General features: G+C 43.8%; 1 protein-coding gene across 3 annotated transcripts in view; it reads left to right on the top strand.

Annotated features, from left to right (window-relative positions):
- trmt1l (tRNA methyltransferase 1-like) overlaps positions 1–10905 on the top strand; it is a 65201-nt gene extending 54296 nt beyond the window's left edge. For all 3 annotated transcript variants that reach the window (XM_069938169.1, XM_069938170.1, XM_069938171.1), the window contains 3 exons: positions 1860–1943; positions 7526–7652; positions 10422–10905. In XM_069938169.1, the coding sequence (XP_069794270.1) occupies positions 1860–1943; positions 7526–7652; positions 10422–10680 (470 nt within the window). In that variant the 3' untranslated portion in view covers positions 10681–10905. The remainder of the gene's footprint in view (positions 1–1859; positions 1944–7525; positions 7653–10421) is intronic.
- Positions 10906–12055: the final 1150 nt, after the last annotated feature.

Raw genomic sequence — 12055 nt, 5'->3', positions numbered from 1 at the left:
CAGGATAGGAGGGTTAGTGGCAGCACTGAGCGGGTTGGGGGGTTAGTGGCGCTGAGCACGGTGTGGGTCAGTGGCGGCGCCGAACACGGTGTGGGTCAGTGGCGGCGCCGAACACGGTGTGGGTCAGTGGCGGCGCCGAGCACGGTGTGGGTCAGTGGCGGCGCCGAGCACGGTGTGGGTCAGTGGCGGCGCCGAGCACGGTGTGGGTCAGTGGCGGCGCTGAGCACGGTGTGGGTCAGTGGCGGCGCTGAGCACGGTGTGGGTCAGTGGCGGCGCCGAACACGGTGTGGGTCAGTGGCGGCGCCGAGCACGGTGTGGGTCAGTGGCGGCGCCGAGCACGGTGTGGGTCAGTGGCGGCGCCGAACACGGTGTGGGTCAGTGGCGGCGCCGAGCACGGTGTGGGTCAGTGGCGGCGCCGAGCACGGTGTGGGTCAGTGGCGGCGCTGAGCACGGTGTGGGTCAGTGGCGGCGCTGAGCACGGTGTGGGTCAGTGGCGGCGCTGAGCACGGTGTGGGTCAGTGGGGGCGCTGAGCACGGTGTGGGTCAGTGGCGGCGCTGAGCACGGTGGGGGTCAGTGGCGGCGCTGAGCGGGGTGGGGATCAGTGGCGGCGCTGAGCGGGATGGGGGTGGTCAGTGGCGGCGCTGAGCGGGGTGGGGGTGGTCAGTGGCGGCGCTGAGCGGGGTGGGGGTGGTCAGTGGCGGCGCTGAGCGGGGTGGGGGTGGTCAGTGGCGGCGCTGAGCGGGGTGGGGGTGGTCAGTGGCGGCGCTGAGCGGGGTGGGGGTGGTCAGTGGCGGCGCTGAGCGGGGTGGGGGTGGTCAGTGGCGGCGCTGAGCGGGGTGGGGGTGGTCAGTGGCGGCGCTGAGCGGGGTGGGGGTGGTGGCGGCACTTAGCTGGGTGCTAGTGATGCCAGTACAACATGACAGCTACTGAGACCAGCTCTCGCGATTACGCCTTTTTGCAATTTATTTTCTTCACTACTGCCACCCCAAGTCTGGCCAGAAATTACTGCCCTGGCTTCTTCGTTAAACTGTGCTGCAGACTGAATAATTACAAGACTAAAGGTTTGGACCACCCCCTTTTTCCTCACCACCCCCCTTTTTCCTCACCACCCCCTTTTTTCCTCACCACCCCCCTTTTTCCTCACCACCCCCCTTTTTCCTCACCACCCCCCTTTTTCCTCACCACCCCCCTTTTTCCTCACCACCCCCCTTTTTCCTCACCACCCCCCTTTTTCCTCACCACCCCCCTTTTTCCTCACCACCCCCCTTTTTCCTCACCACCCCCCTTTTTCCTCACCACCCCCCTTTTTCCTCACCACCCCCCTTTTTCCTCACCACCCCCCTTTTTCCTCACCACCCCCCTTTTTCCTCACCACCCCCCTTTTTCCTCACCACCCCCCTTTTTCCTCACCACCCCCCTTTGGATCTTTCCACTTCTGTAAGGGAATCACTACTGTAACCGTCCTGCATCTTTAGTCATCTTTCACCGATACAATAACAGAAAATATATTCTAGCCATGGGAAATATCACCTTTCAAGGTGGCAAGGCACTGAACTATTTGTGAAGGGGAAATGTCTGACAACTCCCAACACTTAATTAATTTATTTCTTAAATTTAATTTAGATTTCATACACTCATGTAGCTAATTAACATACTAACCTAATACATCTTTGTAATGATAGAGAAAACTGGAGCACCCAGGGGAGACCCACTAGACATTGGAAGAATGTACAAACTCCTTACACACAGCGCCGGATTCAAACCTGGATCGCTGGCACTATAATATAGTGTTGTGCTAACCACCACACTAACCATGCTTCCCCTATTTCTATATTGGTCTTTTCTTTTCAACCCACAGAAGAAAGTGGAGTTGTTATTAAAACCTTGGCCTCTCATAAATCTGGAGTTGATGAATCAAGCTCAACAACTTATTCTGGACAAGGTAAATATTCATTTTAACAATTGAGATTTCCAAAGCAACATGATATAAGCTCTTTTTGTTTTGCCATCCTTCTTTGTTCACTACAACCATACGGATTGCAAAGCAGTAAACAGATGCTGAATTGTATTGCCATATTGTAACATTGACAATACGTTGACTGTTAAAATCGCGCTGTGAATATTGTCAAATTTGGGTAATTTTGGTACTGAAATCCTGGATTCTGTCTGAACAAAAATTGAGATTGATTTCCAGCATCAGAGAACTGAGCAAAGATGGATGGCATTTATAGATATGATACTATGCAGTATCCTTTAAAATTAAATAAAAGCATTTGCATCCCTATTAGCCAGGTGTCTAACCTTGTTGCACCAGAAATCTGATTGGGGTCCTTCTAGTTCTTTGGCTTGGCTTCGCGGTCGAAGATTTATGGAGGGGGTAAATGTCCACGTCAGCTGCAGGCTCGTTTGTGGCTGACAAGTCCGATGCGGGACAGGCAGACACGGTTGCAGTGGAAAATTGGTTGGTTGGGGTTGGGTGTTGGGTTTTTCCTCCTTTGCCTTTTGTCAGTGAGGTGGGCTCTGCGGTCTTCTTCAAAGGAGGTTGCTTCCCGCCGAACTGTGAGGCGCCAAGATGCACGGTTTGAGGCGATATCAGCCCACTGGCGGTGGTCAATGTGGCAGGCACCAAGAGATTTCTTTAGGCAGTCCTTGTACCTTTTCTTTGGTGCACCTCTGTCACGGTGGCCAGTGGAGAGCTTGCCATATAACACGATCTTGGGAAGGCGATAGTCCTCCATTCTTGAGACGTGACCCACCCAGTGCAGCTGGATCTTCAGCAGCGTGGACTCGATGCTGTCGGCCTCTGCCATCTCGAGTACTTCGACGTTAGGGATGAAAGCGCTCCAGTGAATGTTGAGGATGGAGCGGAGACAACGCTGGTGGAAGCGTTCTAGGAGCCGTAGGTGATGTCGGTAGAGGACCCATGATTCGGAGCCGAACAGGAGTGTGGGTATGACAACGGCTCTGTATACGCTTATCTTTGTGAGGTTTTTCAGTTGGTTGTTTTTCCAGACTCTTTTGTGTAGCCTTCCAAAGGCGCTATTTGCCTTGGTGAGTCTGTTGTCTATCTCGTTGTCGATCCTTGCATCTGATGAAATGGTGCAGCCGAGATAGGTAAACTGGTTGACCGTTTTGAGTTTTGTGTGCCCGATGGAGATGTGGGGGGGCTGGTAGTCAAGGTGGGGAGCTGGCTGATGGAAGACCTCAGTTTTCTTCAGGCTGACTTCCAGGCCAAACATTTTGGCAGTTTCCGCAAAACAGCTGGCTCTGAATGGGCAACTAAAGCGGCATCGTCTGCTCTTTGCAGACGGTCCTTCTAGTACACAATGGATTAAGGATATCAGTTTCTTTATTAAAGTGGAGAAAATCAAATTAAGAGGGTGCACCAGAAAATTTGTCCATAAATGGCAACCCTTTGTTATTTCTCTGAATTACAAGTGCTTTCAGAGTAAATAACTAACTGTGAGATGGTCGTATCAGTACAATCAGTAATACACCAATGATACTGTCAAGGAAGGTGCCAAGATGGTCTGGGAGAGAGGGACATGTATCTGAGGGTGTATGTTACTATTTATGTGTGTTGGTTTTTGTGTTTTTAAAAAAAAAACATCTGTACAATGTGTACATAGAAACATAGAAGATAGGAGCAGGAGTAGGTCATTCGACCCTTCGAGCCTGCTCCGCCATTCAACGAGATCATGGCTGATCTTAAAGTTCAGTACCCTGTCCCCGCCTTCTCTCCGTAACCTTTAATACAAACTGGCTTTTCATGCTCAATAACTACTTTGGGAAAAAATAAAATGAAATAAGACAGCTGCAATGGGGGGAGTTAGCCTCAAAAATTTTATGTTTTTACTGATGTCTAGAACTTCAGCGTATTTACACCAAACCCAAGTAGCAATGAGGCTAAAAAAGCTTTTTCTGAATAACTGAGTTAAAATCAATTGTCCTGTGTCTATCCATCAATTGTCAACTTCAGAGTTGTTAACTTGGCCAACGACGTCCTCCATTGAGGACATCTGCAAGAGGTGGTGTCTTAAGAAAGCAGCCTCCATCTTCAAGGAACTCCATAACCCAGGCTATGCCCTCTACACAATTCTACCATCAAGAAAAAGGATAGGAGTCTGAAGAACACCCAGTGGTACAAGGGCAGCTTCTTGCCCTCTGCCATCAAATTTTTGAATGGACAATGAACCACAGATATCACCTCTCTTTCTCCTATTTTCTTCCATTATTTATTTATTTTTGAAATGTAATTTATATCAATATTTTCACTGTAATGCTGCCACTAAACAAAGAAGTTTGTGATGTGTTCATGACAATAAATTCAGATTCTTGTGTGCCAAGATACAATAAGAAAAACTTTGCCTTCTGGCTTCAATGATATCAAGGTGTCTTGATTAAATGCTGATTTTAAAATCATTTACTTTTGCCTTGTCTCTAAAATTGATGATGTTTCATGATTCCATGATCATGTTTGCACCAAGGCCATTTAATGAACTCTGGAGTTGAACAAAACCAGCAAAACCAAACATTGGGAAGGTGTATTGTTGCAGGCTGGTGTATGCCTTGTGTGCTGGTGAATGAGCCAGTGTGCCACTCACTTTGCTTCCTGTGTACTGGTGCATTTGTCATCCTATAGAGAGTCCGGTGAGCAAGTCTCCCCTGGTCAGCACAGAGGCTCTCTGGCAATCTGTCTGTTGTGGCTCAATATGTCATCACATGGGAACTGGGCCCCATCACAGTGCCAGACCAAACCTTCAGGGCACTTGTAGGTTTGCCCTACAGGCAAATAATGGTCAGTTCCTCAACCCTCTGAGTATGCTGCAGCACTTGTGAGCCAAAATGTAGCTATAGACAAATCCCCTCACCACCCCCCACCCCCATTTTCTCTTGGGTGTTTCAGAAAAGCAAGACTATAAGAGTAAACCCTGGCAAAAATGTGGAATGGTGACACTGGTGTCTGCCTAGATCATCTTGTCAACAACCCCTTCAAACATTCCTGTGTCAATTGTTCCATTGGACCTAACCAGGGATGTTGAGAGGTGAGATTGAAATTTGGACAGCCCAGTAGAACATTTAGAGAGACAATATTTATGCTTTTTGCCCGAGTATTGCGGCATCAGAGATGATGACTATGTTTGATACTGTGGTATAAATCTTTCCACTTAAAGTAACTGACTAAGTCGCTGCAGCTCTAATACACTGAACAGAAACGTGAACACTGAAGGAATGATCTAATGGAAGCTCAAAAGTTCTGGAGTGCTGTGAACTAGACATTGAAGCACTGTCTTATGATGGAGAACAAAACAAAATCAGCGACATAGATTTAATCCAGTTATTCAGTGGTTAAAATGTGAAACGCTATATTGAAGCAGGAGCTAGACAGAAAGGAGTGTAAGATTGTGTAAATTATAGAGAAGAAGCTAGACAGAGTAAACTCATGAGGAACATAACATAGTAGGAGATCAGTTGGGTCATATAGCCTGTTTCTGAGGAGATGCATATCCTAATAATGCACTCAAGGGCATTCTGGAGACTGGCTCATGGGAACCAGGATTCAAGAGGGCAAGAGAGCTTCTTGATTGTATCGGAGGTTTAGACCTGAGCCCAGGTTACCAATGATTGAACAAGAGGCTGCGAGGGCACGGGGGCTGCCAGGGCACGGGGGCTGCCAGGGCACGGGGGCTGCCAGGGCACGGGGGCTGCCAGGGCACGGGGGCTGCCAGGGCACGGGGGCTGCCAGGGCACGGGGGCTGCCAGGGCACGGGGGCTGCCAGGGCACGGGGGCTGCCAGGGCACGGGGGCTGCCAGGGCACGGGGGCTGCCAGGGCACGGGGGCTGCCAGGGCACGGGGGCTGCCAGGGCACGGGGGCTGCCAGGGCACGGGGGCTGCCAGGGCACGGGGGCTGCCAGGGCACGGGGGCTGCCAGGGCACGGGGGCTGCCAGGGCACGGGGGCTGCAGGAGCGCTCAAGGCAAATCCACAGACACTCAGAGTTTCTGAAGGGACTCTCTTTTGCTTCACTTTTTCTTAGTATTAGGGACACTGGGCAATGCTCATAGCAATTCTTTGTTTGCCTTTAAGGCAGTTATGATGGAATATTTGTAAATACATTTGGGAGATAAATTGGTAAAATTAGAGTAGGTTACATACATACACACATTTTAAAACAAATCTTATTTGAAATACCGAAGAAATCATATTCAGTCTCTTTACAAAAACTATGGAGAATGCTATGCACATTTCAAAAGTAGATGCTAATTGAAATGATGTCATGAAATGAATGGACCAGAGTCAGGTTGGCTGTGTTGGACCTTTTTGCAAGGCTTTTGACCTCTCTGCAAAGTGCTCACTCAGAGGTCATTGAGAGGTTTATTTACCTAAGACAACAGATGGGAGCAGAAGACTGACTCCTATTGTTTGCTGGAGAAGGAGGGGGTTTTTCAAGTGAGAGAGAGAGGGCATGTGGCTGGGAGTTTGAATCTCAGATGTAGAGAGAGGGAGAGACTGAACAGTGTCAGCCAGGAGAAGCTTGGGATTGAAACAGAAGCTCCAGAGTGGCAGATGGCTGGAAGTGCTATCTGTCTGATGTTTCTCTTGGAATAAGTGGAACAGAAAGGAACCCTGTGGTAGCCTGAAAGAAAGAGGTTATCATCTGGTGAACCCTGATGGGGCAAGTTTCATCAGCAAGACATTGAGGTGACTAATGGTGGTACCTCAGTTGTGGAAATCCTGGAACACATCTCTCTCTGCAAACCTACAAGAACCTTCCTGAGTGGTAAACATTTACCTTTTGAGCACCAAAGCCTGATGAACTTTATACATGTTAAATTCTGTGCACAGTATAAGAATTGCCTGCAACCAGAGAGCTTGGAAGAATGAGAAGTGAGATTGAACTGTGATCCAAAGAACTTTTCTTAAATTTACACACACATTACCTACACGTGCACTTAGAATTAGAAGGGGGTTAAGTTGGGTTAGTTAAGTTAATAGTGATGAGTTAAAGTTTGATTCTGTTTTCATGTTTAAAGATAAATAAAAACAACTTTTGTTTAAATAACTACTTATCGTTGTGAATATCTATTGCTGCTGGGTTTTGGGGTCTTTTGGGCTCTTAACAGGAAAAAGTTGAAGTATAATTGTGTATATTACACTTTTTGGATTATTACATCATGAATGAAACCTTTGAAGGCTCAAATTAGCATGCTATTATTAGAATGGCATGTCAGAATGCCAAAGCAAGCAGAAATATTAAGCATCTGATGAATGACTTGCTCTGATTTTACTATATTATTTTGTATTCTGTCAGAATATTTGTTTATAATTCTAAAATCATAAACCTAATTATTATAAAAATTGTGACCTTGTTGAAAGAACTCTCTCTACCGTGCAATAACAAGAGTAGTTTAGTGTTGCAATGTTCAGGTTCCTTTAACTGTGTGTCTAATGAATGACTATTTGACCATCATTTTTGACTGAATTTTTAAAAAAATTTCTTGTGTTCAATTTTCACTTTGGTAGAAAAGCGGAAGGGCATTGAAGTGCCTGGGAACACAGCAAAACGTCAGAAAGGAGATATCCCTGCAGAGCATCCACCCTTCTATTATAGCATCCACAGGCATAGTATTCGAGGAATGAACATCCCAAAGTAAGAATTCACAGATTCTCTTTCTATTTATGTACTTTTTCAAAATCTTCTGTTCTAAGGTTATACTTGTCCTGCAGTTGCTTGCAGTTTCAACTTTGATCAGGTATGTTGGCTATAATACAAGGTTAATGCTGCCCATTCTTTATTCATGATCTTTCAAGTAGACTCCTTGTATGCATTTTTCTTAACTGGTAAATCTGAATAATCATTATGTGATATCTTTATTTGTGATATCTTCAGAATGGGTTTTACTACTTTATTCAGTTGCCTGCTGGAATTGACATTTGCATGTGTCAAGAGCTTTTTTTAAAAATGCATCACTGACAGTAAATTGGAGACAATTCAATACTTTTCTGATGCTTTTAGAATATTTAAGCTAATTTTTCATTTAAAAAAAAATTAACAACTGCTTCAAGTACATCTCTTCAGAACATGGATTTTTAAAAATCCATTCAAATAATCCTACTGTATATCATTGCAGTAGTTTTAAGAGTAGTCCTGAAACTTGTTGCCTCCCTCCAATGAAATTTCAGGCATTCCGACTGCACCATACAGTTTGGTCCAATATCAGATGCCGTATCTCACTGAGTGACAAGGCACATGGTGCATTATCCCTCCACAGCCTCTCTGCAGATATTGGTACTTTTGATAATAGCATCCTCCTCCTTAAACATTTCTCTGTCCTATTTCATAAGAATAATGTGCCTTGGTCCAAATCTTACTAATCTGATCATAATCATAGCATCTGTAACATTTTCCCAAATCTTCCCTGGGTCACCGCAAGGATCTCTTCCTAATTCTTTGTGCTTTCCAGTGCAAGGCCATGACTATACATGTAGACAGGAACTTAACTGCCAAAGATTCACACACTTGCCTATATTATCTGCTACTCTTTTCAAACATGCATCTGAGGTGAACTATAATTTCTTCCAACTTAACAATGTTGTTTACATTCTTTGCTACAAATTGTAATGACATTGTCACTGGGTCAGTTTCTCATTTGAGCCCACACTTGTAATGGTAGCATCTTGTTTAACCATGAGCTGAGCTTTTACATTTATATCTCCCATGTGTACTTCTACCTTCATAATATGACTTACTTCCATGATTCTGAAGCCCCGAAGCACATGGGAATCATAGTGGTACAGCAGGTTGAGCTGCGGCATCACAGCTCCTATGACCTGGGTAGAATTCTGACTTTAGGTGTTGTCGATGTGAAATTTGCATATTCTCTCTCTGGGTATCCTCCACATCCTAAAAAATATGCAGGACAATGAACTCCGGGCCACTGTAAATTATCCCATGTGTGAGCAGAATCTGGATGGTGTTGATGAGAATATTGGGAGAATAACATACGTTATGGTTGGATGAGTATAAAAGTTAATGCTTGATGGCTAGCACAGATTCATTGGTTTTCATTTAAAATCAAAATCCTTTTGTGCTGCTCGTAATTGAGGAACTGCAGCCTTAGCACTCCATGTTCAGAACCTCCATTCATTTCTCTCTGGCCTCTTGCACCTGCCACCTCACCACTATATCCTTCCAAATCTAATTCTCACTCTCGGGTATAGCCCTCCCTAAAGCCTACCACTTTTGCCCTTTAATGTGTCAGATTATGCAAACTTAAATATTTAAATTGTCATCTTCAATAAATGCATCTCAAAGTAAGAATAGAAAAAATAGTGATAACCATATAACCATTTACGGCGCGGAAACAGGCCACGTCGGCCTTTCGAGTCTGTACCGGTTGACCAGGTAGAATGTAAAAAAGAACCTACTTCCTTATGAAACCTAAAACACCAGAACAGGAAAGAAAGTTTTTGTAGACAAGACCTAATTAAGATTAGAAGATCTAAGATGGATTTATCATGTGCAAGTACATCAGTACTGACATTCTTTCATATGAACCACAGACCACACGGGTCTACAAATACAAAAGTTCATTTCACTTTTGGGTGATTGCTGAACAAAATTGTAAAACTTTTTTTGCATACCATTTCTTTAAAAATAAGATACTGCATTCAATAATTAGATTATTTTTATTGTTAGGTGAGATATTGTAACTTTTAGGATAACCTTGTAAATTTCCAAATGGATCTTATCTTAAGAAAGATTGTGTACATGAGTCAACGTGCACCCTTTGTCTGGTTAAGAATTTTTCTTACTGTTGAACCAAAGGAAAAGCTGAATGTGCAGTGGATGGTCAAACCTCAGGGGCACACATTAGGATTCAATTTTTTTGTAACCTGTTCCTTTGAATATTCCATCTGAAACATTAACTTGTGTTTCAAGAATATTGATAAACTAACTGCCCAGAAGTGTATGAATTCAGATTGTCGGTTTTCACTATTTTTAGGTCTCTTAGCAAGAATGCTGTTTACAATGAAGTTCATTCATTTCTACTCAAGAAAGCATAATTATTTTAATGGGGTGCTTGGATTTAAGAGTGACTTTTCATAAGCTATAGAAAAAGTGTAGATTAAGTAATGAACCTTTTGAGTCACTTCAATGACACCGTAAAGGACTCATGCAGTACATGCGTGTGTAATTTGCAGCAATGGCTCAAAACAGCAACTTGTTGCTTTTGACATGTCTTTAATATTGTTACAGAAACAAAGAGTTTAGATCGGAGTTTCCTTTACTTTAATTATATTTATTCTTTGGGATTACTATTATTTTTATGTTGGATAAAATCCATTGGGTCCTGTAGTTTCATGAACTGCCCTTGCTTTTTGGCCATCTTTCAAATAAGCTCTTTTGTTTCTACAGGATAAATAAATTTCTGCCCTACCTCACGCAAGCTGGTTTCCGAGTTGGCCGTACTCATTTTGACCCAACAGGAATCCGCACGGATGCAACCCTGGCACAACTGAAAGCCATTCTGCTGAAATACAGTGTGCCAACACACACTGACAACCAGTCTGGTGTTCATAGTCACACTTCAGCAGAGCCTCTTTCAGAAGATGCCACTCCAAGGTCACTTGAAATTGATAAGTCCACTGAAGAAGTAAAACCTGAGTCAGGATAAACTTCTATGTCCCTGTGTGATCCAAGTTAACTGTTATAGCCAGATTTGTAGTTTATAATCTGGATTCTGTATCACTGGTGAACCAATACAGGAGATTAATACATCATTGTGCATAATACTCTAAAACTGATTAGTCTTTGTATAAAATCACAGGTATAGGCCTTAATTTATACCTGTCCTTGAGTAGTAAATATTAAAGAGGTTGCTCTTGCTTTGAATATCGTACATTTTGGTGTGTCATGTCTTGAAACACTCAAAAATCAGAGATCGACGTATGCCGGATACAAAAATTAGACCCTATTTCAACTCAAGAAGCCCCTCGATGTACAAGTTGACCCAGAAGCTCGTCCCCACACCACGCACCACTGAGACATTTTACAATTGTAGAGCCCAAGGTCGCCTCTCCTGCCTGGGAGCTGACACGTAGCCATGGTTCCTGCACCCACCACCACACATGGGCAGCGATCCAACTTATTCAATACAAATGGCACCGCACCCGATGTCGAGAATGGAGTTGCCGTCGCTGGCTGCAACCGATGCTGAAGACATGGATCCAGCACCATTTGCCATCTTCCCGGCCAAAAGGAAAGGTTTTTATTTACTGGTTTTTTTACATGCTTAATTTACAGCTTTGATGCTTAGCAATGGGGTGTAGTAACAAAGTTTGGTTGACACTGGAAGGCCCAGACACCAGTCTCTGACAGAAAATTTGGGGGTCTACTTATATGCCCGTTATATGAAAAAAACCATGAAAATGGGGACCCGACTTATCTGAAGGTAGACTTCTATGCTGAAATATAGTTTCATTGGTTCCATTAATGGAGCAGTTATGAACTTCTCATTGAAATGCTACAACTCTGATGTACAAATTTTTTTTTAAACTTTTGGTCTAAAAGTTTTTTTAATGTATGTTGCAATGCAGATATTTTGTTTTCATTTCTTTCATTAAGCTTCAAAGCTTCACCCACAGGAAAAAGAATCTCAGGGTTATATATGATGACATGCATGTACTTTGACAATAAATCTAAATCTATAAATTTTTTTTAAAAAGCAATCACAAAATTCCTTTTGGAATTTAGCTCTGTACTGCCAATATTCACCAATTCCATCATGCAGTGATTTTATGCTTTGAATTTAGATCTTGTGTTTGTGAAGTAATAATGAGGCCAGTTGAAATTGAAACTCAAAAAGAGTTACTAACATTTATTTATCTGTTATACTGTATTTGGAAATATGTTGAAGACCAAGATTTTGATTCAACACAGTCTTGAAAGTTTTGAGCTTATAGGTAGACTTTAGATTTTTTGTGAATCAGTTTGTGGAAGTTTCCAATTTTGTGAGACGCTAAAGTTCTGGTTGCCGTTCCCCAATTAGG

Source organism: Narcine bancroftii, chromosome 5 (genome assembly GCF_036971445.1).
Source record: "Narcine bancroftii isolate sNarBan1 chromosome 5, sNarBan1.hap1, whole genome shotgun sequence".
Lineage (NCBI taxonomy): Eukaryota > Metazoa > Chordata > Chondrichthyes > Torpediniformes > Narcinidae > Narcine > Narcine bancroftii.
Note: the sequence above shows the minus strand (reverse complement) of the source record. Positions and strands in the feature narration are given on the sequence as shown.